Source organism: Pelodiscus sinensis, chromosome 29 (genome assembly GCF_052426305.1).
Source record: "Pelodiscus sinensis isolate ZL-2025 chromosome 29, ASM5242630v1, whole genome shotgun sequence".
NCBI lineage: Eukaryota > Metazoa > Chordata > Testudines > Trionychidae > Pelodiscus > Pelodiscus sinensis.
The window spans coordinates 16,084,138-16,110,488 of record NC_143080.1 but is presented as its reverse complement, the minus strand read 5'-3'; the positions used below and the strand labels follow the sequence as shown (position 1 = coordinate 16,110,488).

Genomic DNA, 26,351 nt, shown 5'->3' with positions numbered 1-26,351 from the left:
GAGAAGTTGCAAGGCTAAGACTGGAGCACATGGTGATGAGTCATCACAGACTGCTGCTTTGCTGGATAAAGGGAAGTCCCTGATGACGAGGTGAATGAGTCACAGGAGCCATTCAGAAACTATATAACAGCAGTTCCCAACCTTTTCCAGATGGGGACCATTTTGACAGTTCAGGAAGACTTGGTGACCCAGGGCAATTCAAAAAATGTGGGAATGTCTCCTTAAGAGCCACCTGGGGAGATACCTGGTGACCATTTTGAAATGTAATGGCGACCCATATTTGGGTCTCTACCCATAGGCTGGGAAACCCTGCTATATAGGGAGTGGGAGCACATGTGAGACTCCTCTTTCTCTTTCCCTGCTCCTGAGAAACTCCCCTCTACAGCCAGTGTCTCCCCTCCTGACCAGCTTCCCCAGCCACAATGAGCAGACAGAACCTCCAGGATCTACATACCTTGGCTCCTTCTGCAATCCATATGCCTGTGTAAGTGTGTGAGTGCCTGAGGACAGGAATGAAATGTGTGTGAATGAGTGAATGAATGGAGGGGTGTGTGCGCTTGTTTGTGTGTGTGAGACACACACACACAGCTCTGTACCTTCTTTAGTTTATATCTTTAGTGGCAGCTCTATCTTCTTCGGACTACAAGGTTAAACCAAATAGTGGAGAGCTAATTCCTCCAACAATAAACCCATACTAGTGCAACCCTGTGTGGTCTCCACTGAGAATATTTTTGGGCTAACACTGATAACCTCTGGACTGTAGTCAGTCTTGAGGCCTGAACTCTCAGTAGGTGAAAAACCTCACCATGGAATGAGTAATTGGTTAAAGTACCACATAACTACAGGTAAGACTCTAGGCAGAAGATCTGGCATGCCCCTGCTCAGTTCACCTTTGGTCTGTAAACCATATAAAGAATCAGCGTAAGTTCCCGTTGAGTGCTTGACCTACCATCTATGTCTTGTCCAATGGAGAGTCCTGCCCATTTTCTCTGTAAAAAACACAAACAAGTAGTTGCAAAAGGACAACCTTTCTTTCATGAGAATTACAAAAACAATTTCACAGGAGAGCCTCCTTCGTCACTGTGAGCTTTTGAAAGCAAAGGATGCACTATTTGAACAGCAAAACAGACAGAATAAAACCTAGCAAAATGCCTAACAAGTACCATAAAAGCAACAATGACAAAATCCTTACAGAACATCATCAGTTTCCCATTTGATGTCTTTGAGTGCACTGTAACTGGTTCTGTAAAACCATCCATGTTCAATCCCCCAGAGAACAGTTACAAGAGCTCAAGACAGAAATGTCTTCTTAAAAAAAAGTGAGCTCATGACTCCAGCATAATCCTGATGAAAGAAACCATGTACACTACTTTTCCTGCCTTACAGCTCAGTCCATTGCTCAAGCACATGAACTGCATTAATGTTAAAGGGGAGATTATCTCAGATGGACAGAAAAACATATTCTGTACTTTATGCTAATTTTAAACCGGTGATTGTGTGAAAACTGTCACTGGGGAAAATATTTGTAACATTTGTATTATAGCTAATGTTCTTTTGAGATCTTTCAGCAAATGAATTAGATGCTATAAAATAGCCAGGGCCTGCTGTAGGCTGGGGCTGCACTGCAGCCCTACCCCTAACCCACCTGTTAACCATAACCAGAAAGCATTACCTGTTTAGGGTGATGCTTGGAAGTTAACCAGTTAAACCTTCACATCCCTAGTTCCAAGCAAAGCACAGTATAGTTTTGACAGTTGCTATTTTCTTAGAAATTAGTGCTATTGAATTAAATAATCTCTAGACTAGGCATGTAAAAGAATAGTTGATTACTTGACTGCATGATAAGACTAGGCTTATGGGATAGTCGAGTTGACTATTCGCATTTCCCCCTCCCTCTTGCTGCCTCTATATCAGAGGCAGTAAAAGCCGGCTCCTCCCAGCACTATCTCCACGGTGCAGAGGCGGTAGGCGAGGCAGAGGTGCAGCGTCCCAGGTCTCAGACCTACCCCCATTGCAGCTCTGCCTTTTAAATGCAGCAAGAGTCGGGCTGCCTGCACGCCCAGCTCCTACTACATTTCAACTCCAGAACCCCAGTGGGGCCCCTTATCACTAATCATGTATTTGATACAAATAGATTGCCTGGGGATAGAAGGGGGAGCGCACGTAGTCTCCTCCCACTGCCAGAGGCATGGGTGCCAAGAAGGAATGGGGGGGGGCAAAGACTTCATGCGCTCCCCCACCCCCAGACCAATCATGGCCCACCCTCTACTCCGGGTTCCAACCCACGGCCCTGTAATAGTAGCTGCTCATGTAAGTCCCCAACATCTGCTATAAGACAGCACCAAGACTCCTGGGCTACTTCTCCACACCTTCCTTCTCTCCGGTTCTTTGTCCTAGTGTCCACTTGTTGTCTCTTTTCCTCCTACTCCCAGCGGTGCTTTTCTCCATCCTCTCAGCTAAACATGCCCACCACCAACTGAAGGCAAGATCCTTTTATAGCCAGTCTCAAATGGTTTTCCTTAATTAACCCCAGGTGTCCTAATCAGCCCAGGCTGGCCTGACTCTGCAGATCTGGTCAATTAGACCCAGGTGTTCCACTGCCCTGATTGCCTCTGCTGGTTCTAAACCAGCCCCTTCCTGTTACTCTGGGAACAGAGATCTCCTCAGTCTGAGGCTAATGTATCTTCCCTCCACTACTTTTAGCCTTCTGATCTGATCCTGTCACCCTCCCAATTACATCATAATGGAACAAAGGACACCCTTACAAAATTCCACATACCCACTTACATGGACAAGCATATATTAGCTTTTTCCTTAGTGTGGCTAAACTGGGAAATTAAATATATATGTAGGCATAAAAACTATGACAACTGAGGCTAACGTACTATAGCAAATAGGAGATGAACCAGAAGTACTGCATGATTTAATAGATCTTTTCTTGCTCTCACCTTTAGATTATATGACAGAGGACAGTAATAAGCAACTATTTAAAATGTCGACACATTCTATTATAATCTCTTTTTAAAAGGACGAAGTAGTCAAGAGCCAACAGGAGGGTCATGGCACCTCTCTCAGAGTAGGCAAAATCCTCAAAAAAGCTGATTCTAATGCCATAGAATGCATTTCTGAAAAAAAGTTAGCAAATGTTTCCTTTCATAATTTGAATGTGCTTAATCTGAAGATGATGGTTACCAAGTTGAATTTTGAATTTTAAGGTAATTAGAGAAGAAACAAAAAAGAGCTAAGTTAAAAAATAGGAAAGAAAACACACTAAATATGGTTCCTAATTTGGAACACTGAGCTATCAGAAAATGAAGGGCGTGATCTCTGGTCATGTGATGATGCGCACTTGAATTTTGTTGGATTTGCAGTAAGGACGATGTTTAATAGTTATTCAATCTTTTTCATTGCTGTATGCAGTGCTGCTATAGCCATGTCACTCCCAGGATATTAGAGATACAAGATGGGAGAGTCTGTCTGTCTCGATATCGATATCGATATACACACAAACACAAAATATCCTGCAGGACATCATCACGTCACTCTGGATCCCCAGGAACCCTGACCACATGACTACTCTGTGAAATGGGGCGGGAGGGCAGCAGCTCCATCCCCACATGCCCCCTAGAGCAGTGTCCACCTGCCTCTGGGCCCCGCGCCCAGCCTTCCTAACCCACTTGCCTGCTGCACAGCTTTGCTCTGTGCAGCCTGGGCTCAAGCACACTCTCCTGGACCCACTGTGAGCTCAGCAGGTCTTGTACCCTGGCCACGTCAACTAATCGAGTAGTCAATGGATTTTCCATTGACTAGTCAATTAGTCAATAAGCAGGTGAGCCACAGTGGAGTTAGCTCCCCAGTCTGGGATCGAACCCCACTGCAGCTCTGCCTTTTAAATGTATTAAGAGCCTGTCAGCTCTTAATACATTTAAAAAGGCTGGTGAGTAGCAGGGGGACCTGGCACAAGACGGGCATCAGCTGTCCTGGCTCATGCTGAATCCCCCTCCCCCCGCCACTCTTTACCCTTTTAAACGTATTAAGAGTCAACAGGCTCTTACTACATTTAAAAAGCAGAGGTGCAGTGTCTGGGACTGGGCTCGAGCCAGGAATCAGCTTATCCCCAGCTCGCACCCGGTCCCTACTATCCACCCTGCCTTCAATGTCCCCTCAGCAGAGATGGTGCTGAGGGGAAAATAGGGGCAGGATGAGCTACAGAATGATCATTTCAGCAGAAAAGTTCATCTGCAACATGCACAATGTACCTGATGAGGAGGGCTGTGAGAAGGCACAAGTAACATTGTTCTCCAAGTATCCACACGAGAGGCACTGCCTCCAACAAGTGATGTATGGCCTTCAAAGAGCTTGCTTTCAAGTTATGGAGTGTAGGCAACAATCCAGCATTTCCCTCACCAGAGCACATGTGGGACCAAACAGAGAAGTGATACCTAAGCTAATGCCACCAGTGCAATCCAGACAGCTGTACAGATATTGCTACTTGTGGAAGTATCGAAGAGCACACACCACAACCTGTAGCTGCAGAGATAGCCTAGTGGCATGCCTTGACAGTACAGGCAGTCCCCAGTTACGTACAAGATAGGGACTGTAGGTTTGTTCTTAAGTTGAATCTGTATGTAAGTCGGAACTGGTCCAGATTCAGCCGCTGCTGAAACTGACCGCCAGTTCTGACTTACATACAGATTCAACTTAAGAACCCCAAGCTTCCCCAAGTCAGCTGCTGCTGAAACTGATGAGCGCTGATTCCAGGAAGCCTGGGGCAGAGCAACTCTGCCTCGGGCTTCCTGCAGTCAGCGCTGGTCAGTTTCAGCAGCGGCTTACTTGGGGACGCCTGGGGCAGAGCAGCTGGGGTGCTGCTGGGTTGCTCCAATAGTGCCCAGAGCGGGTGCTGCAGGACCAATCCGCAGCGCCCCAGCTGCTCTGCTCCAGGGTCCAAAACAAAAGACTGGTCTGCTGGGGGGGGGGTACCCCCCCCCAGCAGACCAGGGACACGGGGAGCAGAGCAGCAGTGTGCTGCGCCTCTGAGGCTTTGCTCTGGCAAAGTCTCAGAGGCGCGGGACCCCTCCCCCCCGCGGCTGCGGCTTCAGTCCCGGTGCCTGTGGTCTGCTGGGGACCGTCCCCAGCAGACCACAGGCACCAGGACCCAAGCAGCAGCAGCAGCGGTTCCCGCGCTTCTGAGGCTTTGCTCTGGCAAAGCCTCAGAAGCCCAGGAACCCACCCGGTGCCTCTGGTCTGCTGGAGACAGTCTCCAGCAGACCAGGGACACCGGAGCAGCTTACGAACGGGGCTCTCTCGCCCCGGAGCTCGCAGGTAGCAATCCGCTACCTCGACCTCCGGGGCGAGAAAGCCCCGTTCGTAAGTCGGATCCGCGTAAGTCGGGGACTGCCTGTATATGGAAACATGTAAATGCAAAGAGTGTATGGGTACACGGAGGAATTGTTAAATTATATTTGTCTAACAACATGCAGGATTCAGAGTAACTCTGTGGAATAAAAATAGAAAAAATACTAATATTTCAAATCTTACACATTTTAAATTTCAATTTAGGTGGTGAAATATTCAACATTCAGCTTGGTGAACATTTTTCAGATTCAACACATTCAAATTACGAAAAATAATTTTCCCACTTTTTCCCCAAAAATGTGTGTCACCTCATTTTACAGAAAATGTGTACAGTCTATCAGAAAAGTCTCTCTGAAATTATGACTGCAAAAGCCCAAATCTGTAGCATTATTTCACACTGCTTCTATTTATCCACAGGGGCATTTTCCCATTGAAATTCTTAACTTTAAAAAGCTGACATGATACAAATGCTTTGTTATGTTTAAAAGGCATTTCACCTACTTCCTAGTAGAAAAGCAAAAGCTCACAATACCTGTGGTAGGCTGAACGCGATACTGCCTGGAACAACCGATGAATGTGTTCTCAACGTGAAAATGTATCTGTGGTTTGGAGAAGTCCTCACAACTACATGCCTAGACAAGAAAACAGCGTTTTATTTTTATAACAGAGGTATGATAAATCAAATCTTAGATTTCATTCAGCTACTGTGATAGAAACACTCAAATCCCTGCCCTGCACTAAAATGTAAGCAGGAGTGTGCCTGTGCAGATCCACACTGAGGCCACTGACTTCAATCAGGCTCCAGATGGGTAGGAAGCCACTGAGAGGATAAAGAAAGGAAACCTGCACAACACTTTTCAAAAGACAAGCCAGGGTGCTTAAATTCATCACTCTGCTAGACACTAAAAATTGTGGACTGAATAGATACACTGGACATATGGTTTATTACAACTATCTACAATGGGGTGGCCACATTTTGTGACCCATTTAAGCCTTGGCAGGCTTCTTCCAGGGGGCTAGGGGTTTCAACCCCACTCCTGCTGAAACCCCAGCAGGCATGCTCCACAGGGCTGAAGCACCAAGACTCCCCTCCCCACTGGGCAGAGGCCCCTGCACTCCACTATGCTACTGCAAGGCAGAGGTTCGGCACTCCACCTCCGCAGTTTGGCAGGTAGAGAATATGGGTGAATCTCCGAGAGCTGCACTTTAACTCACAGGCACCAAATCCATGGGTGCTCCAAGGCAGGAGTCAGAAAGTGAGCGTGCAACATGATGCGAAGGCTGGCTTTGGAACAGGGAGTTTGTTTACAAACAGCAGCCGGGTGATTAAGATAGCAAAGAGTTTGTCACTAAATTAAATTAAGCATTCCTGGGCACTTCAATTCAAAGGTATGGAAACAAAGGGTAGGAATAAATGGTCCATTTTCAGAACAGAGAGAAGTAAATAAAGATGTCCACTGAAGGGCTTCTCCTGGTCTGGGATCGGTGCTGTTCAACCCATTCACAAATGGCCAGAGAGGTGGCAAAGTTTGCAGATTATACAAAATTTCTGATAGTCAAGTCTAAAACAGGCTGCAATGAAGGGTTTGCAAAGAAATGATAATGCCTAACTTAACCGTCACCCATCAAGAAAGATCTTGAGTCATTTGCAGTTGTCTGGAAGCCCTGTATTTTGAGAGCACTGCAAATTCCTAAGAATCCTTCTCACTGTGCCTATCTTCCTGAACTGTGGAACTGTCATTCTCCCCCTCAGCAGAAGTAAAAATTATCTCCAGTCATAAATGGGACAGATGCAACTGAATCACGAAAAGGGATGTAAAATCCCGTTAAATTTCATGTTTAAACAGTTAAACAAGTTAACCAATTAAGGGAAGCGCTAGTGCCCCTCTGCTGCAACTGGCGTGGCCCTCTGCCACAGGTAAGGGCTGCTCTGGGCATCTGGAGCAGCCCCTACCTGTGTTCTCCTCACTCCCCCTTCTCGAGCCACCGAGGATAGGGGCTGCTCCAGGCATGTCCACGGCAGGTCCCACGGGGCTGGAGCAGCACTCTGCCCATGGCAAGCAGAGAGCTGCTCCAGCCCTCACCCGTTAACCAGAACTGGTAAGCATCACCAATTAACCTTTCACATCCCTATCATGTAGCTGTCCTTAACATGCATCAAAATAATACCAGGGAATCTAAATGGTAATAAGATTGCTGAGACATAATGCCTTTTGAACTGGGACGTTTACGAAGACAGCCCATAGATGATGGCAATGATTTCAGTGGTAATGTAATTCATAACAATGTAATGTAGTTCATAATGAATTATTAAAATGATAAATTATCAATGACAGACACATTCAATAACTAAAATATGAAGAGTTTACTGACAATAGTCCCTCCCCCCTTTAACTGTAAGAGTCGCAGACAGCTGAGCCATTGTTCTCCCCTCCCCCAACAAGCTGCCCCACCACCAGCTACCCTCTCCCCCAGAACTGTAGGGTGTTAATGGGCCACTTCACCTTGAATGGTCCCTTGCAATATGCACTAGCTATTTCTGCTAAACAATCTGTTTCACCGTCCATGTTCCTGTGACACTTTTCCAGATCCAAAGAAGAGCTCTGTGTAGCTCAAACCCCATTCACCAACAAAAGTTGATCCAATACATGTTAGCTCAGCCACCTTGTCACCAGAGATGACGGACTGGTTTAGCTGCTGATAGTGGAGGGGTATCACTGAAAGGTTTGCCTCCCTTCCCCCCCATACCGTGAGTCATACAGTGCCTTAGTCTCAGCATTTTGGTGCTGCCTCTCCCCACAGCTGCAGTTGTGCACCGGAAGAAGAGCTGGTAGCAAACCCTGGGAGAAATTGGATTGGGGAGGCTGAGGGAACATGGCCTTATGGGTCCCCGTCCCCCCCCCACCTGAACGTCACCTCTACTTATAATTCTAAAGCCGCCAAGCTCAATTGCACTTAATGTCAACTTATTCTTCATGTTTATTCATCCATATAGTCATTCATTGACCACAGCCATGATTTAATTCACCTTTTAAAACAAGGACTTTGCAGCACAGCTTGGCAAGACAGGATTCCAAAATGGCTTTCTAGATACAGATTCCATTTTGTACACAAAGAAAGAGGGATCATTTCCACCTGTGAGATTTCACAGCTACAATCCTAGCTTGTTTTTCAACAACGGTGTGGGGAGAAATTGGAATGCTATTCAGAAAAAGCGTTCCCCCACAAAACGTCACTCCTTGTGCTACACTTGGTGGGGGAGGAGAGACTTCCAGAAAAAACAGTGACTCCCGTTCTCAGAACTACTGTTCTGGAAGATGTACTGCTCAGATCTATTCCAGGTAGGTGCGTGTGCACAGTTGTCAAAAGTTTTGTCCTAGCAGCTTCCTGTCAGGTCAGCAACAGAGCCCATAAGAATAGCGCCAATATGGTGCTCTATATAGTCACCCTGCCGACCCATGCCAGCTACTCAGACAGCGGGGAAGGTGGGTGGGAGGGTCTGGAATGGACACGAATAAGACATCTCAAAGAACAAGAGTTACAAGGAGGAAGGTAACTGTTTTTTCTTCGAGTGATTGCTCCTATCCATTCCAGTCAGGTGGATCCCAAGCCTTATCTAGGTGGTGGGGTTAGAGTCTGGAATTGCAGACTGCAGCACTGCCTCTCCAAAGGCTGCATCCTCTTTGGCCTGGTGAACAATGGCCTAGTGCAAAGTGAACATGTGTACAGAGCATCATGTCGTTGCTCTGCAATAGCACCTGAGCCAGGGCCCTTGTTGAATGAGCCATGATGCTAGACGGGGTAATCTTGGAGAGAACACAGAATGTCCACATACAATCAGTGACCCAGAAGCATAGCGTTGCAATGAAACTGGGAGCCCTTTCACCCATTCTGAAACCACTACAAAGAATTGGGTTGACCATCTAAACCAGGGCTACTCAGCCACATGCAGCCCACAGGCCTTTTTTGTGGCCCGTGGTGCAGTTTGAGTTTACGCAGTGTGAAAGTAGAAAGAATTATACTGTAAGAGAAAGATGAATTGTGCTATAATAATTGAATAAGTTGAAGGAATTCTGTTTGTCTTTTAAGAGGAAGAAGAAAAGTATGTTAATGTTGATTGTAGGTATGCAGATCAAGGTGCTAGCCAATTTGGGCCTGAGTTTAACAGGAAAAGGAATATTAGGTGTTAGACAGAAAGCAATTCCAGAATAATCAGGGAGATATAGCCAGGAGATTGCTGTGTGCTTGATATTGAAATGAAGATCCTTAACCACACTAATAATGTGAAGTTTTGTCACCCTTTGATCTTGTTAACTTGGCCTTTTGACTGTATAAATCAAGGGGTTTGAACCTTGTATGGTACTCACATTTTCTGAATGCATTTTAGTAGAGCTTTGCTGAAATAAACAAAAGCGGTCTAACAAATCTGTGAGTCCTGTCTGACTTTGACAATTTGGAGGTTCCACCGAGATGGCAACCGTCTTCGCTGAGGCTGTGTGATCCCTGACTGTCTGGCAGGATGACCGTGGTAGCCGGCACCTGGGCATTTGGCCCGAGCGGTCCTCCGCCAGAACGGAAAGGTGCACAACCACAGCGAAGTCTACGCCATCGAACCTGTTGGTTCCCGCTCTGTTCTGGTAGGGATCACGGGATCTAACATCAGGACTCTGGTCAGGTAATTATTTCTATGTTTTGTCCGGACTGAGGACTGTCTTGTCTCTGTGTCTATCCGTCTTCCCTGTGGTGTGAGTGAGTCTGGGAGCCATCCCTGCCCGGGGACTGGCTGACCAAGGGGCTCCTGTCCCCGCGGTCTGTGTGACTGGAATCTGCACAATCGCAGCCGCACCGCACCTTGGATAAAATCCTTGGAGTGAACGCAAGGGCGATTGAGGCAGTAGCCTGTGGGCTTCTTCTGTGTGTTGCACTGGGCACCGCTCTGACGAACCCGAATTTCCTCCTTGTGTGATTGGTGTATGAAGTCCTCCTGTATGGGTAACTAGACGTCTAAGCAGGGATAGTTCCCTAAAGGGACCCTGGCTCAGTTTATATATTTTAGAAAGGGTCCGGACTCCTGTAAATTTCTGGAAAAATGATCTAGATTAACTCTGAGGGGATCCCAAAACTCAGTGGCCACTGTTAGGATCTTGGAACAAAGACCAAGTGGACGTCTTAAAAGACAAACTTGGCCTTCCCAAAACTAAATTGGCTAGAGGAGAGGTAGATTGCTTCATGCAGTGGTGGGACGAGGCAAATCTTAAATGGACTGAATCGAAGCTCGCCTCCCTTAAAAATTCTAATAATAAGTAAAAAGCTTTATTGGAAACCTTCTCTCCCACCACCAGACCGAGCGCTTCCCTTTACCCCGTCCTCCAAGAAGACTCAGACCGGTCCCACTTGAAGCTATAAACCCTGGACCCACACGGAGCTCCACTCGATTGTAAAAGGTTTTCCAAAGCCCCAGGAAAACCCTACCAAATTTGCAGAGGAATTTTGCTAGTGTGCAATGCCTATGAACCCTCTGAAGCAGACCTCCTGCAACTGTGTAAGCTACTTATAACCCCGTAAACAGCAACAAAGAAAAAAACCCAGGCAACTATCACACAGACTGAGTGATGTGTTTTTTTGTTTTGTTTTGTTTTTTTTGTTCGTTTGTTTTTGCAACATTCTGGTATACAGCAACCGGGTGAAAATGGACAGGGTGCCCTGGCGCATGCGTTTGTTAATGGCCTCCTACCTGCTATTAGCAGTATGTCAAAGCAAATAAGTGTTGGATGGGAGGCCAAGACCATGGACAAATTGCAAGCAGTGGCAGAGCATTGCCACTGCACTCTAAAAGGAAAGAGAAGCAGTCCTCACAAAAGGTAATGGCTCTGCAAATACAGCATTATTCAGGCCAAGGCAGACAGTACCGGGAACGGGGAGGGTACCAAGAATGGGGATAAGGTCGGAGAAGGGGTTGTGGCACCCGGTTTTTGGGATTTAGAGGTTTCAACTCCGGTCATATCCACCCTGTGGGAACAAGGCATTATTGTCCCGTTCCAGCCCCTGTAACACCCCTATCCTCCCCGTTTGAAAAGCTGATGGTAAATCATGGTGGTTTGTTCAGGATCTTCAAGCTATTAACTGCATTGTTGTACCCACCTTTCCTGTAATCCCTAACCCAGCAACTATTCTGGCTTCTATCACACCAGATGCAACTCATTTTACTGTTATTGATCTGTGTTCTGCTTTCTTTCTGTCCCGGGTGACACAGGTCCAATATGTAAATGATCTACTCCTCTGTTCCCCTTCATTATCTGCCTCAGAAACTGACTCTTTAGTGCTTCTCACTGCCCCCCACCTTAGGGTTACCTGTCTACTGTAAGCCTTTTACCCTTTTCTGCCACGAGCAATCTGATTGTGCACTTGGGGTTCTTACTCAGGAGAATGGTGGCAAAAATCATCCAGTAGCTTATTTTTCTGCCACCTTGGATCCTGTTGCCCAAGGTCTACCCCACCTGCATGCTGTGGCTGCCGCGGCACGCCTAATTGAAATGTCTGAGTCCCTTGTCCTCCGCTCTCCTGTTTCTCTCATGGTCCCTCACTCTATAGAAACTCTCCTGCTACAACGTAATACAGCTCACCTTTCCTCCGCCCGCCTCACTAGGTACGAACTTTTACTGCTTTCGGCTTCACATATCACCAGAAAGCACTGTTCTCAGTTGAACCCTGCCACTCTCCTTCCTCTGTCTAATGACGGTGAACCCCACGACTGCCTTGCAGCTGTCTCTGCTGTCACCGTCCCGCGCCCCGACCTTTCTGATGTCTCTCTCTCTTAACTCCGACCTTGTGTTATCCACTGACGGTTCCTGCTTTCGAGATAGACAAGGTCGTCTCCTTGCAGGATATGCTGGGGTATCACTCTCTGAAACCCTAGAAGCTGTGCCATTACCTTCTGTGACAGCGCAAGTCGCTGAACTAGTTGCCCTAACCCGCACTTGCTTTCTGGCTGAGGGACACTCCGCCACCATTTATACTGATTCTCGATACGCTTTTGGGGTTGTACATGACTTTGGCACCCTCTGGCAAGCTCGGGGTTTCCTTACCTCTGCTGGTGCCCCTATCAAGAATGGCCCCTACATTGCTGCTCTCCTGTATGCAGTTTTACTCCCATCTGCCTTAGCTATTGTTAAGTGCCCTGGCCACTCCACAGCAGATACTGATGTTGCTAAGGGTAATGCTGCCATAGAACCTTCCCCAGGTGCGTTTCTCGGTTCCCTGTCTGTTTCTGTACCACTGCCGTCCCTTTTTGACCTCACCCTGCTCCAAAACTCTGCCCCAGAGGCAGAAAAAGACTCCTGGGTTGCCCAGGGTTGCTCTCTACACCCCGATTCCCTTTGGCGCTCGCCTATTGGTGCCTTTGTGGCCCCATTTTCACTCTACCCCTCTCTGGCCGCCCTGCTTCACGATGTTTCGCATGTCGGAAAGGAGGGGATGGTCTCTGCTGTAACTAAGGCAGGATGGTGAGCCCCACATTTCAGCTGTTTTGCAGCCCACCACTGTGCCGCCTGTACTACTTGCCAAAGCTACAATGTTGGCAAACCTGTAAAGGTAGCTCAAGGGTTCTGGGGCCTGCCCCAAGCACTGTTCTTGCATTGGCAGCTTGATTTTGTACAAATGTCTGTGTGTCAACTATATGAATTTATTTTGGTTATGGTATGCTTATTTTCGGGTTGGATTGAAGCCTTTCCTTGTCGCAAAGCTGATTCACTGTCCGTTACCAAATGTTTGTTAAATCATATTATGCCTGCCAAAGGAATTCCTGCCACTCTGTCCAGTGACCGGGGTACACATTTTACTGGACAACTTGTTCAGCACCTGGATCGTGTGTTACATGTCACGCACTTGCTGCACTGTCCCTACCACCCACACAGCACAGGTGCAGTTGAAAGACGAAATGGAGTGCTAAAAAAAAAAAAAAAAAAAAAAAAGCTTGCAAAAAAATTTGTGACTCTACAGGGTTAAGCTGGCCAGCGGCCTTACCATTGGCCCTTATGGAAATTCGATCCACCCCATCCCAAAGACATAAATTAAGTCCTTTTGAAATTGTTATGAGGCGCCCTATGCGAACAATGGCTTCCATTACTCCAGTCTCAGACTTGAACTTGACTCACAGTATACTCCTTCAGTACTGCAAGGAACTAATGCAAGCTGTAAGTCACTTCCATTCACAGGTTCGAGCCGCCTGGACAACGGAACCCACCTCTGAAGCCTGCCACACCCTCGAGACAGGTGATTGGGTCTACGTACGACACCACCAACGAAAACACGCCCTGGAACCCCGGTGGAAGGGCCCGCATCAGATGCTGCTCATTACCCAGACGGCTGTTAAACTATCCGGCATAGTAGCATGGATACATGCTTCTCAGTGTAAGAAGCCGCCACCCCCAGCAGACCAGTCATTGCCTCAGGACCACGCAGAGTCAATTTTGACTCCAGAAGAAGACGTAGAGGAACAGCCTGCAATACCTTACAACCTACGTTCACGTAAGGGTTGCCTGAAGCAGACGACAACCAAAAGCAAGGCCCAAGAAGAAGCAGTAGTGAGCCTAGCGCCTGCTGCCTGGTGGACATAAAACCGTGACTGCGGTTCCCTCAGCTGAGGTTGTCAGAACCAAAAAGGGTCTTGCCTCCAGCATGTGCCTCTGGTGGGGCCTGTTCCTCGGCCACTGGTGTCTTAAGGTCTGGGGAATCCACAATGACAATGACAATTCTTTTATCCACCAGCAAGTATGGATCGCTCAGACCCTTAATATCTCTAATTGCTGAGTCTGCAGCCACATCCCAGCCCACTCACAAGCTGGTTCCTGTCTTGGCAATCCCACTTAATTCCCCAGGCCTCACCGGAGGACCTCATCCAATTAACAAGACATGGAACAGTAATGACACTTGGGAAGCAGTAGGAATAACTACTGATCTAAATGGTTAAGTGTGGAGAAGGGAAAAAGGTCACTGGTGTTGGGTGTGTAATGGGACGGGGCTGAATCTGGGGAGGAGCAGTTACTGGAGAATTAAATCACTCTCATGCTCCCCCTACAGCCACCCTAGTGAGAACAGTACAATCTTTCAATGCCATGCAAATAACACCACTCCCCGTAAGGAGAATCACCGTGTGCCCTTCGGGGGTTATTACTCCTCCTTTGTAGACATCTATATGGAAAAGGGGTGCAACCGACCCTTCCCGGCTTTGATAGGGCATCATTGGGTCTGCGGGACAAAGGCCTATACCACATTACCAGTTAACTGGTCAGGTATCTGTTATCCAGCCCAACTTTTCCCACAATTCCGAGTGTTAGAGTCTTTCCCACGAAAACGCCTCTGTAATTTTAGGTGAAAAAGGAGGGACTTGTGCTCTCATTGGCAAAGAATGTTGTGTATATATACCAGACAACACTAATGATGTAATAAATCGCGCTAGCTACTTAGAAAAGATTGCATATCTTCCTCACGAAGAGCCAAGTTCCCTGTGGAAATGGCTGAGTAACTTGTTCAATTTCTCTGGCATAGGAAACTGGTTGTTTCAGGGAGCCCTGACTATCCCATTTGGGATCTTAATGATTTTTGTATGTTTTCAGTTAATCTCCTGTTGTATCCAAAACTGTAACACAACTAGCTAACCCTCCCCAGAGTGCTAATCTGATGATTTTAAATATCACTGATGAACAGACACACAAAGAACGGTTAATGCAAGGAACCCAGTAATTGTTGGTCATAGGCGAGGCTTGACCAAAAGGAGGGATTGTGAAAGTAGAAAGAATTATACTGTAAGAGAAAGATGAATTGTGCTGTAATAATTGAATAAGTTGAAGGAATTCTGTTTGTCTTTTAAGAGGAAGAAGAAAAGTATGTTAATGTTGATTGTAGGTATGCAGATCAAGGTGCTAGCCAATTTGGGCCTGAGTTTAACAGGAAAAGGAATATTAGGTGTTAGACAGAAAGCAATTCCAGAATAATCAGGGAGATATAGCCAGCAGATTGCTGTGTGCTTGATATTGAAATGAAGATCCTTAACCACACTAATAATGTGAAGTTTTGTCACACCCTTTGATCTTGTTAACTTGGCCTTTTGACTGTATAAATCAAGGGGTTTGAACCTTGTATGGTACTCACATTTTCTGAATGCATTTTAGCAGAGCTTTGCTGAAATAAACAGAAGCGGTCTAACAAATCTGTGAGTCCTGTCTGACTTTGACAGCAGGGATCAACACGCAGCCTGCAGGGGGGTACTTTGAACACGGCCTGCAATGGGAACACGCTCCTTGATGGCGAGTCAATAGAATGGTCTTCTGTTGAGATGCGTTTTAGTAGTTAAATTCCTGGACTGTCATTGCTCATTAAAGGCGAAGTCATATGGGTGGAAATCGGGTAAATATTGCATTTTATTAATATCAGCAGAACTGACTTAAATGGGGCCTGTGTGTTGTATAGTCTTGCCTTAGTCTTTGTATTCATGCCTGTCAGTGTGAAAGAAGCTATTGGCATATATATTTGCATGTATATACAACCACATTCAAGTTGTGGCCCTTGGCATGTGCTGTGAGTATTATTGTGGCATGTGCTGTGAGTATTATTGTGGCCTCCAAGGCTTCCAAAGTTGAGTAGCCCTGATCTAAACCATTTTGTGTGGTTGATACAGAAAGCGAGTGCTATTTGGGTAAAAAAATAGAAAATGATTCCTGGCTTGCGTGGAAGTGAGAGACTACCTTGGGCAGGCAGGCCAGGCATGGTCTAAGCTGTATCTTGTCTTCGTAGAAGGTGGTGTAAGGAGGCTCTGACATGCGGGCTCGCAGTTCAGATATGTGGTGGGTGGAAGTGATTGCCACCAGGAATGCTACCTTCCAAGAGAGGTGAAGGAGCTAAAAGGTCACCGATGGCTCAAAGGGAGGGCCCCCTGAGTTGGGACGCCTCAGGTTGGGACTGGCTGCCAGGTAGGAGAGTTCATACTACCGAGTCCTTTTAGAAAGCATCCCACAATTGAGTGCGCAAAAACTGAGTGACCAGCAACTCAGGTGGAAAGCTGAAACAGCCACCCAGTGGACCTTCTGAGATGATACTGCAAGTGCTTTCTGCTTCAGGTGCATGTGATACTCCAGAATATCTGGGATGGATGCCTGGAGCAGGTCTCTCTGGGTTGTGGAACATTAACTTAAGAACCTTTTCCACTCTGCCAGATAATGCTGCCCTAGTCGACAGTTTATGACTAGCAAGGAGCACCTCCCTCACTTGATCTGAGCAGGCGAGCACGGCAAGGTTCAGCCTCAAAGCCTCTAAGGCCATGAGGTATAGGGACTGCAGGTCCAGGTGGTGGGGGCAACCGTGATGGTTGAGAAAAAGCAGCAGGTGGATGGATCATGGAATCGATAGTTCCAGCAGTGTGGGGTACCAGTGCTGGTGGGGCCAGGCTGGACCTATGAGAATAATATCCACCTTGTGTCTGCAGATATTGCAGAACAGCAGAAACAGGTGGGAAGAAGGGTGGATTTGATTTAAATCACTAGTCAGAAAGACTTGATTTAATCATGGTTTTCCACATAAAAGTGCATTCTTGTTGGATGTCACAACCTTAATACATATCCTTCACAATTCTTATCCTCTAGTCATAATTCCACTCATCTGAAGAAGTGGGCTGTGCCCACAAACTCTCATGATACCATCTACATGTTTTGTTAGTCTATAAAGTGCTACCAGACCATTTGCTTGCTGGTTTTTTTTACAATTCAGAGAGAGATGTAGGTCACCACTGGAGGAGAACATGGGGAGGAATCGTCACAATCATGTCTATGTGGTTGCAAGTCGGGCAACAGACTGTCATAAGCCAATGTTACCTGGGCCTGAGTCTCAGCCTGACATGTGGTACGACGTGTACACAAAGCACCATGTGACTGAGAAGCTTGCAACATAGACTGTGGCAGTGGGGAACTTGGCAACGCCTGTGACCATTAGTGATATCTAGAGGAAGTGAGGTTTGGGACGGAACGCCCATTTGGGAGAATGTGGACCTGTCTATCAGGATACGCTGTTCTAGCTGGTGTCAAGAGCAGCCCTTGAGGAGCCAGACATCGAGGTCAGGGTAAGCCTCTTTTTGGTGCCTGCGTAGAAAAGCTGCCATGACTGCCAAGCACATGGTAAAAATGCAAGGTGCCATGGACAGCCCGAACAAAAGGGCCAGAACTGGTAGGGAACACTGCCCACCACAAGCCTCAGGAATCTCCTGCGGGCCAGCTTGATGGCAGTGTGGAAATACACCTTCGGCACCTTCATACTGAGGGCAGCATACCCATCTCCTGAAGCTAATGAGGGAATGAGTGTGCTCAGGGAGGAATTTCAGAGTAACCACAAATTTGTTGAGTTCTCTCAGGTCTAAACAGACCTGACAGACCGCAGGGGTCTGTTTTGGGACTGGCTCTGTTCAATATCTTCATCAACGATTTAGATATTGGTATAGAAATTACGCTTATTAAGTTTGCAGATGATAAGCTGGGAGGGGTTGCGACTAATCTGAAGGATAGGGTCATAATTCAAAATGACCTGAACAAATTGGAGAAATGGTCTGAGATAAATAGATGAAGATGAAGTTTAATAAAGACAAATGCGAAGTGCTCCACTTAGGAAGGAACAATCAGTTTCACACATACAGAATGGGAAGCGACAGTCTGGGAAGGAGTATGGCAGAAAGGGATCTAGGGATTATAGTGGACCACAAGATAAATATGAATCAGCAGTGTGATGCTGTTGCAAAGAAAGCAAACATGATTCTGGGATGTATTAACAGGTGTGCTGTGAGCAAGACTCAAGAGGTCATTCTTCTACTCTACTCTGCACTGGTTAGGCCTCAGTTGGAGTATTGTGTCCAGTTCTGGGCACCGCATTTCAAGAAAGATGTGGAAAAATTGGAGAGAGTCCAGAGAAGAGCAATGAGAATGATTAAAGGTCTAGAGAACATGACCTAGGAGGGAAGGCTGAAGGAATTGGGTTTGTTTAGTTTAGAAAAGAGAAGATTGAGGGGGGACACGATAGCAGTTTTCAGATATCTAAAAGGGGGAGGGAGAAAACTCGTTCATCTTGGCCTCTGAGGATAGAACAAGAAGCAATGGGCTTAAACTGAAGCAAGGGAGATTTAGGTTGGACATTAGGAAAAAGTCCCAAACTGTCAGGGTGGTCAAACACTGGAACAAATTGCCCAAGGAGGTTGTGGAATCCCCATCTCTGGAGATATTTAAGAGTAGATTAGATAAATGTCTATCATGGATGGTCTAGACAGTATTTGGTCCTGCCATGAGGGCAAGGGACTGGACTCAATGATCTCTCGAGATCCCTTCCAGTCCTAGTATTCTATGATTCTATGAAAATGGGTCTGAGGCCTCCTTTGCTTTGGGGGAGAGAAAATATCAGAAGTAAAACCTCTAGCCGCTAAGCTCCTAAGGAACCTTTTCCCCACCCCTAAAGATAGGAGTGATCACATCTCTTGAATATGGAAATGCTCATGAGAAAAGTCCCTGAAGAGAGATGGGGATGGGGGGAGATGAGGGGTAAAGGAGCAGAACTGGATAGACTATCCCACTTCTCCATTGTGGATTACCCATCAATCTGAGTTAATCTGAGACCACGCATGCCAGAAGTGGGATAGAAGGTTCAGGAAGGGAGGAGAAAGATCCTGGGGAAGGAAAGTCCAATATTTCATCCATGGGCACACCTTCAAACGGGTTGTTGCCCAATTTGAGGTATCTACACCCCATCATAAGGGCTCAGAAATAACCCTCAGCTCACCATGTGAGAAGACATGGTACCAATTTACCCATGGCTCCACCTCCTGCTCACACCGAGAAGTGGAGAGTTTTGCTTATATTCGCACAACTGCAACAGCCGCTAAAAAAAAAAAAAATAGCAATCCAATTCAAGCAGAAAAAGTTGCTAGATGGCTGGGACAGCTCCTTGTGTGACAGGAGCTCTCCATGGTACAGAAGAACTGTCCAAATCTGGAAACTAGCTCACAGCACTCAGACAAGCCCTGGAATGTGTGTTCATCCCTAGACATGGCTAGTCAGAAGCACCACCAAAAGCATTTTCAATTGACACATGGTTCAGAAAGGGAGGAGAAAATCCTGGGAAAGTCTCCTTTTATCATACCTACAACCCGTCTTCTATCAATAGAGGGTTAGGAGGAACTTCCATCCCTACTCCACGCAACCATCAGTCTAGTTTTCAGGTGATCATGTCCCCCCACTTGCCCATATCTGCTTCCAGGCCTAAAATGGTACCAAATCTAGGTCTGCTAAGACAGAAGAGTAACCGTGTATACTTACAGGCCAGATTGGAAGTCCTTCTCATTCACCACAGCACAGTTGCTTAATGACAGTTCATCTGTAGGACATCTTGCTGCTTGCATAGACTATTGGAGATGACAGACACAAGTAGAAAAAAAACAGTAATAAACCACAAGAAAATGCAAGCATCTTTTGTTTAATAAACTATTTATTTTTAAACTTTATTATATGAAATGCAGATTGGCTCCTTGAGATCTCATTAGCATTGATGTGCCATTAGGATACACAGCATGACATCCGTGGCAAAGAGCATCTTTCTACATGTCTGCAGCTGACTGGAGCCATGTAAGTCCCAGGACACAAGACACACAAAGCAAGCAAAGCAATATCTTTATTTGGAACAACTTCTGTTGTGAAACAGACACGCTCTCGTTTTTTCATAAAGCTCTTCTAGAGACCTGAAGAAAGCACATCACTTTCACCAATAAAAGTTAGTCAAATTAAAGCTATTACCACACCATCGTTGTCTCTCTTTAAAGTGAAGATTGCCACAGATAGACCTTCTACACTCTGAAACCTCTAGATCTGATAGCTGCAGGACACGCCACAGAAGATGGGTCTATGGTTATCTGGCAAATAATATATTCATTTGGCACTAATGGCCACAAGAGAACATACTAAATCACGTATGTCCTTCTGAAGGACATTAAAGAAGTTAGCAGGAAAATGTAAAACTCTCTACTGTTGCAATGTTAGCACCTAAATACCCACCACTCTCCTACTATACCAACAAAAAATATGACGATTCAATGAAAAGTTCTAATGTTTTCAATTAGGCAAGAGGCAAGAATGGATGGTTTTTATTAAAGTTATTGGGAAACTTCTATTTATAATTTCACAGCATTAAATTTTACCTGTTACCTTGTTATACTGAGCCCAAAGATTTTAGTCTCCCGAGAACTGCAATGTTTTAGTCTAACTAAAGTGTGTGCCATAGGCAGAAAAAAAAGAGATAGCAATGTGCCACCAATGCGCCACAGATCCTGTAAGTGACTGGGAACTGAGCTGGTCAGACATGCCCACCTGCCATGATAAACTACTGGTCATCAGTCAATCACAATTCACTGGTTGATTCTGGCAACCCACCCAATCAATCACGAGTTCCGGTGGTTGCTAATCAAAGAACCATAGGGTTGGAAGAGACCTCAGCAGATCATCTACTCCAAACCCCTGTTCAAAGCAGGACCAAGTAAATAACTTTTCCTTATTCACTTTCTGCACACCACTCATGATTTTATAGATCTCTATCCTATCCCCCCTTAGTCTCCTCTTTGACAAGCTGAAAAGTCCCAGTCTCTCTAATCTCTCCTCATATGGGACCCATTCCAAACCCCTAATCATTTTAGTTGCCCTTCTCTGAACCTTTTCCAATGCCAGTATATCTTTTTTGAGATGAGACAACGACATCTGTACGCAGTATTCAAGGTGTGGGCTTACCATGGATTCATATAAGGGCAATAAGATATTCTCCATCTTATTCTCTATCCCTTTTTTAATGATTCCTAACATCCTGTTTGCTTTTTTGACTGCCACTGCACACTGCATGGACATCTTCAGAGAACTATCCATGATGACTCAAAGATCTCTTTCCTGATTAGTTTGTTGCTAAATTAGCCGCCACCATATTATATGTATAGTTGGGGTTATTTTTTCAAATATGCATTACTTTACATTTTTCCATATTACATTTCATTTGCCATTTTGTTGCCCAGTCACTTAATTTGGTGATATCTTTTTGAAGCTCTTCACAGTTTGCTTTGGTCTTAGCTATCTTGAGCAGTTTAGTATCGTCTGCAAACTTTGCCACCTCACTGTTTACCCCTTTCTCCAGATCATTTATGAATAAATTTAATAGGATTGGTCCTAGGACTGACCCTTGGGGAACACCGCTAGTTACCCCTCTCCATTCTGAAAATATACCATTTATTCCTACCCTTTGCTTCCTGTCTTTTAACCAGTTCTCAACCCATGAAAGGATCTTCCCTCTTATCCCATGACAATTTAATTTACCTAAGAGCCTTTGGTGAGGGACCATGTAAAAGGCTTTCTGGAAATCTAAGTACACTATATCTACTGGATTCTCCTTGTCCACATGTTTGTTGACTCCTTCAAAGAACTCTAATAGATTAGTAAGACATGATTTTCCATTACAGAAACCATGTTGACTTTTGCCCAACAAATTATGTTCTTCTACGTATCTGACAATTTTTATTCTTTACTATTGTTTCAACTAATTTGCCCGGTACTGCCGTTAGACTTACCGGTCTATAATTGCCGGGATCGCCTTTATAGCCCTTTTTAAATATTGACGTTACATTAGCTATCTTTCAGTCATTGGGTACAGAAGCCGATTTAAAGGATAGGTTACAAACCACAGTTAATAGTTCCGCAATTTCTTATTTGAGTTCTTTCAGAACCCTTGGGTGAATGCCAGTTGTCCTAGTGACTTGTTACTGTTAAGTTTATCAATTAATTCCAAAACCTCCTCTAAAAATAATAAAGTAGTGCACCAAAAAGTTAAAAATAAAATTTTAAGCTACCACTATAGGAGAAAGATTGGATGGCTAAGAACAATTCAAGATAGTTGCTAACTGTTAGCCATCCAATCTGTCTCCTACAGTGCTAGCTTAAAATATTATTTTTAGCCTTTTGGTGCACTTTTAGAAAGACTGTCTTTTTAAAAAGTGGGTTTTTTTTTTAATTTTTGTATTTTTGGTCTTACGTCCAGTGTTTCAGCTAATAAAACCTGTATGGTTCATTTTGATATTGTTATATATTTCGAGCTAGACTGTTTTACAAAATGTTTGTTTCAGTAGGTATCTACATTGTTAATTAAAATCAGTTGTGTTTAAGGAAAGGATAAAGGAATTGAGGTGATCGCTCAATTGTTTTGTTGGTTAAAAGGAGGAAGTCTTTGAAGATGTAGTAATTCTTCTAAGGCATCCTTCTGACAAACATTGCTGCCCATTAATTTGTTTGGATCGATTTAATCAATCTCTACGCCTTCCAAACAACGGACTCGACTAAGTGCATCAAATGGTTGAGCTGGCACAAAGTATTTGTTGTGGCTTGTGGGGTGCCCCATGCCAGTCCCTGTACCCCTCAGTCTGCCCACATGAGTGGACCCCTCCCTCCAGATTGCGGGCACACGTGGCAGCCCCCTTTGCGGGGACTGTTTGGGGCTCTGCCTGCACTAAGGGGGAGCTCTTGCCTGGCTTGCCCGCAGTGGCACTCACATGCCAGGGACCCGGGCTGCGTGGGGGCAGAGGGGCACATGGGGAGCTGGGAGGGTTAGATGCTCCTGCTTGGAGGCAGACTCCAAGGTGCCAAGGAGGACGGCTCCCCAATTGTTAGCAAACTGACTGACCTTTCCTGGAGAAACAATTCACCCCGCTAGAGGAATGGGCGGGGAGTGCCTAATGCGTGCAAGCAGCCAGCTAGTGCAGAAGCCTTTTGTTGTGGATTGCAGGACGCCCCATGCCAATCCCTGCAGCCCTAGGCTTGGATGCATGGGTACCTCCCCCCCCCCCGGCTTGAGGGCACGGTGGCAGCCCCCTTTGCAGGGCTTGTTTGGGGCTCCACCTGTGCCAAGAGCAGTGGGGGCAAGAAGCGGTGACAGAGCACGCCTGCCGTGTCAGTCACAGCGGCAGGGCCTCCCCACGAGTGGAGCAGTGCGGCAATGAGGCAGGCCACATCAGTGCGTGCGCGGGAGTGAGAGAAAGTTGAAAATCCCATGACAGACAGACAAGAACGGTGGCCGTCTAATAGAAAGATTGTCTAATTAAAACAAACTCCTCCAAAAACCCCAATCCTCACTGATGTCACCCCAAATAGAGTCAATTCACTCCTCTGGCACTCCAGCCCCACAGGGTGAGGGGAAGGGACAGGGAGGAGTGAGGTTCAGGGCCTTTCATAGGCCAGATTTACTTTTCTGTGATTCTGGAGTTAGTAGATTTTGTGGACCCCCATAGGCACTGGGGTGGGGACAAAAATATGAGGTTCAGTGTATGGGATATGGCGGCCAGCGAGTGGACTAGGGATGGGGGTGCAGGATCTGGGTGGGAGGTGGGGTACAGAAGCAGGCTCGGAGTACAGTGTCTGGCCAAGGGGGAGGGAGCAAAAGCAAGGGAGGGTGCAGTGTGTGGCCAGGAGGAAGGGTGCAGGAGCAGGAGAGGATGTAAGAGCAAGCTGGCAGTGTGTGGTCTTGGTGGGGGGAGGGTGTGAGGGGAACTGGAGTACAGCGGTCTGGGCATGTGGGGCACTTACCTGCCTTTGTGCCCCCATTGCTACTGGCCAATGGAAGCAGCAGGGAAAGGCCCCACACAGCGAGTCACTGCACTGCCATTCCCCCAGTGAGATGGGGAGGAGCGGGAGCTCAGACCTCCCCCCCGCCACAGAGTGGGGGAGCCCTCACTGCTGCTCCAGCCCCGTGGTTGTTGCGCAGCCGCAAGGCTGGAGCACCAGTTCCGGCTTCCCACACAGAGAGTGGGGGGTTAAGAAAGTCACAACCTTCCCGCCAGACCTGTCTCGTGGAGAGGTGGTCTGCATAGGGTCAGTATGCTGAGTGTGTTGGGCAGGAGACTGGGGGCAGCTGAGAAGAGGGCTAGATAAGAGGTGGAAGCTGAGCAGGGTGAAGCAGCGGGGCTGTGATGTTGTTAAGGTGGAAAAATTCTGGCTGAGACCTGGCTGGGAGGGGACCTGCATGAGTGGGTAGGACCCAGGGGCAGGGATGAGGCCAGTCTTAGGTTGTTTGCGCAGCTGAAGGCCGTTGGGACGTGTACAGCGGAGGTATGGGCTGCGGGCTGGCCATGACTGACTGCAACAATTTAGTGAGCCAGTCTCCTGCACCTCCTCCTCAGGCCCCTGGCATGGAAGTGCTCGCAGCACCACAGTGTTGTTGGTGCAGCGGGCTCAGAAGAGGCTCCAGGGCTCAGGGCTGCTCCCTCCCTCAGAGACCAGCTCTCCTCCTCGTCTCCCTCATCTGCTGCTGGGTGGGTTGGAGTCAGCTGATACTCTGGATGTCGGGCAGCTCAGAGAAATCTCCATACTCCTTATAGTCTTCCTCCTCCACCACCTGCTTCTGCTGCTTCCCACTCCAGGCTCTATGGCTCCTTCTGCCCCACTGGATTGGACTGGACCTTCTTCTGTCCCCCGGGGCCCTGGAACTCCTGAGCCCCTGTCCCATCCCCAGACAGGAGCACCATGCTCCTTGCACTGGGGCTTCATAAGAACAGCCATACTTGTCAGACCAAAGCTCCATCCCTGGGCAGCCTGTGTTAGCTGTCCTGCCACTTCCAGGGTGAGTGAACAGGAGGGGGGAGGAGGCAGGACCCACCAACTCTGTGCTCCCCAGTATCCTGTCCACCAACAGTGGCCAATGCCAGATGCCCCAGAGGGAGGGATCACAACAGGGAATCCTCACGTCATCCCTCCATTGTCACCCACCTCCAGAGAAACAGAGGCTAGGGACACCATTCCTACCCATCCTGGCTAACAGCCATTGATGGACCTAACCCCCATGAATCTTTCTAGCTCCTTTTTGAATGCTGTTAAAGTTCTAGCCTTCACAACATCCTAAGGCAAGGAGTTCCACAGGTTGACTGTGAGCTGAGTTAAGAAAAACTTCCATTTGTTTTAAACCTGTTGCCTATTCATTTCAATTGGTGACCCCTAGTTCTTATATTGTGGGAATAAGAAAATAACTTTTCCTTATTAACTTTTTTCATACCAGTCATGATTTTATAGACCTCTATCATATCCCCCCCTTAGTCTCCTCTTTTCTAAGCTGAAAAGTCCAAGTCTTTTTAATCTCTCTTCATATGGGACCCGTTCCAAACCCCTAATTATTTTTGTTGCCCTTAAGAGATTGAGAGAGGCACTTGGGGGTATAGGAAAATATGACACTGCATGCACAGAAATATAGTTAAGATCATCCACACAACCCCACCAACAGAAAAAAATATATTGGGAAGTGTGTCAACAAGTGAGATGACCCTATTTTCAAACACTGTCCAATTTGTCTCCAACAGCTCTATCCTGGTGCAAAATGAAGAATTACAAAATTCTAACACGATGCTGGCAAAGCTGGGGAAGAGAAGTCAATGAAAAGTTAGTTTAAATCTTAATTAGAGTGGAGAGAATCTCATAACATGCTGTGGCTTCAGAGACCCAAGAAAAAGCAGCTTAGCAAGTTAGATATGACACTGCCCTTTAGTACACAACACCACTAGCTGGGCATACAGAACATATTTCACTAAGGAAAAGCCAATTTTGACACCTTGGTGGAAGGCATATGTGATGCCTGTGACTTGTCCTCACTATTCCTAAGGCACAAGTTATTAGTTAAGCCCCTTTATCTTACACAGCACTTTACAAGAACAGATAACACACAGTAACAGGAAGGGACGGCAGACTGAGACCAATGGTAGAGTACCTCCCTGATCCAGCAAATCCTCAATCTAGGACAATTCCTCACACTTGTACCTAAAAAGAATGGCTCAGGGTTAGGGTTAATCATCAGTGCTTATGAAATAGAATCACCTTATCTTGGAATAAGCTTTCTGGGACAGTGCTTGGGGTTTTAGTTAAATGCAAACTCTTAGGTATGAAAGGAAACAAAGTAATTAAGTTGTT

At 46.4% G+C, this 26,351-nt stretch overlaps 1 protein-coding gene across 3 annotated transcripts in view; it reads right to left on the bottom strand.

Moving 5' to 3' along the window:
* The window catches only part of NSF (N-ethylmaleimide sensitive factor, vesicle fusing ATPase), a 162,543-nt gene that overhangs the window by 122,061 nt on the left and 14,131 nt on the right, over nt 1-26,351 (bottom strand). For all 3 annotated transcript variants that reach the window (XM_075911369.2, XM_075911370.2, XM_025181455.3), the window contains exons 2-4: nt 19,698-19,783; nt 5,888-5,987; nt 950-989 (exon numbers count right to left, since the gene is read on the bottom strand). In XM_075911369.2, coding sequence (XP_075767484.1) covers nt 950-989; nt 5,888-5,987; nt 19,698-19,783 — 226 coding nt within the window. The remainder of the gene's footprint in view (nt 1-949; nt 990-5,887; nt 5,988-19,697; nt 19,784-26,351) is intronic.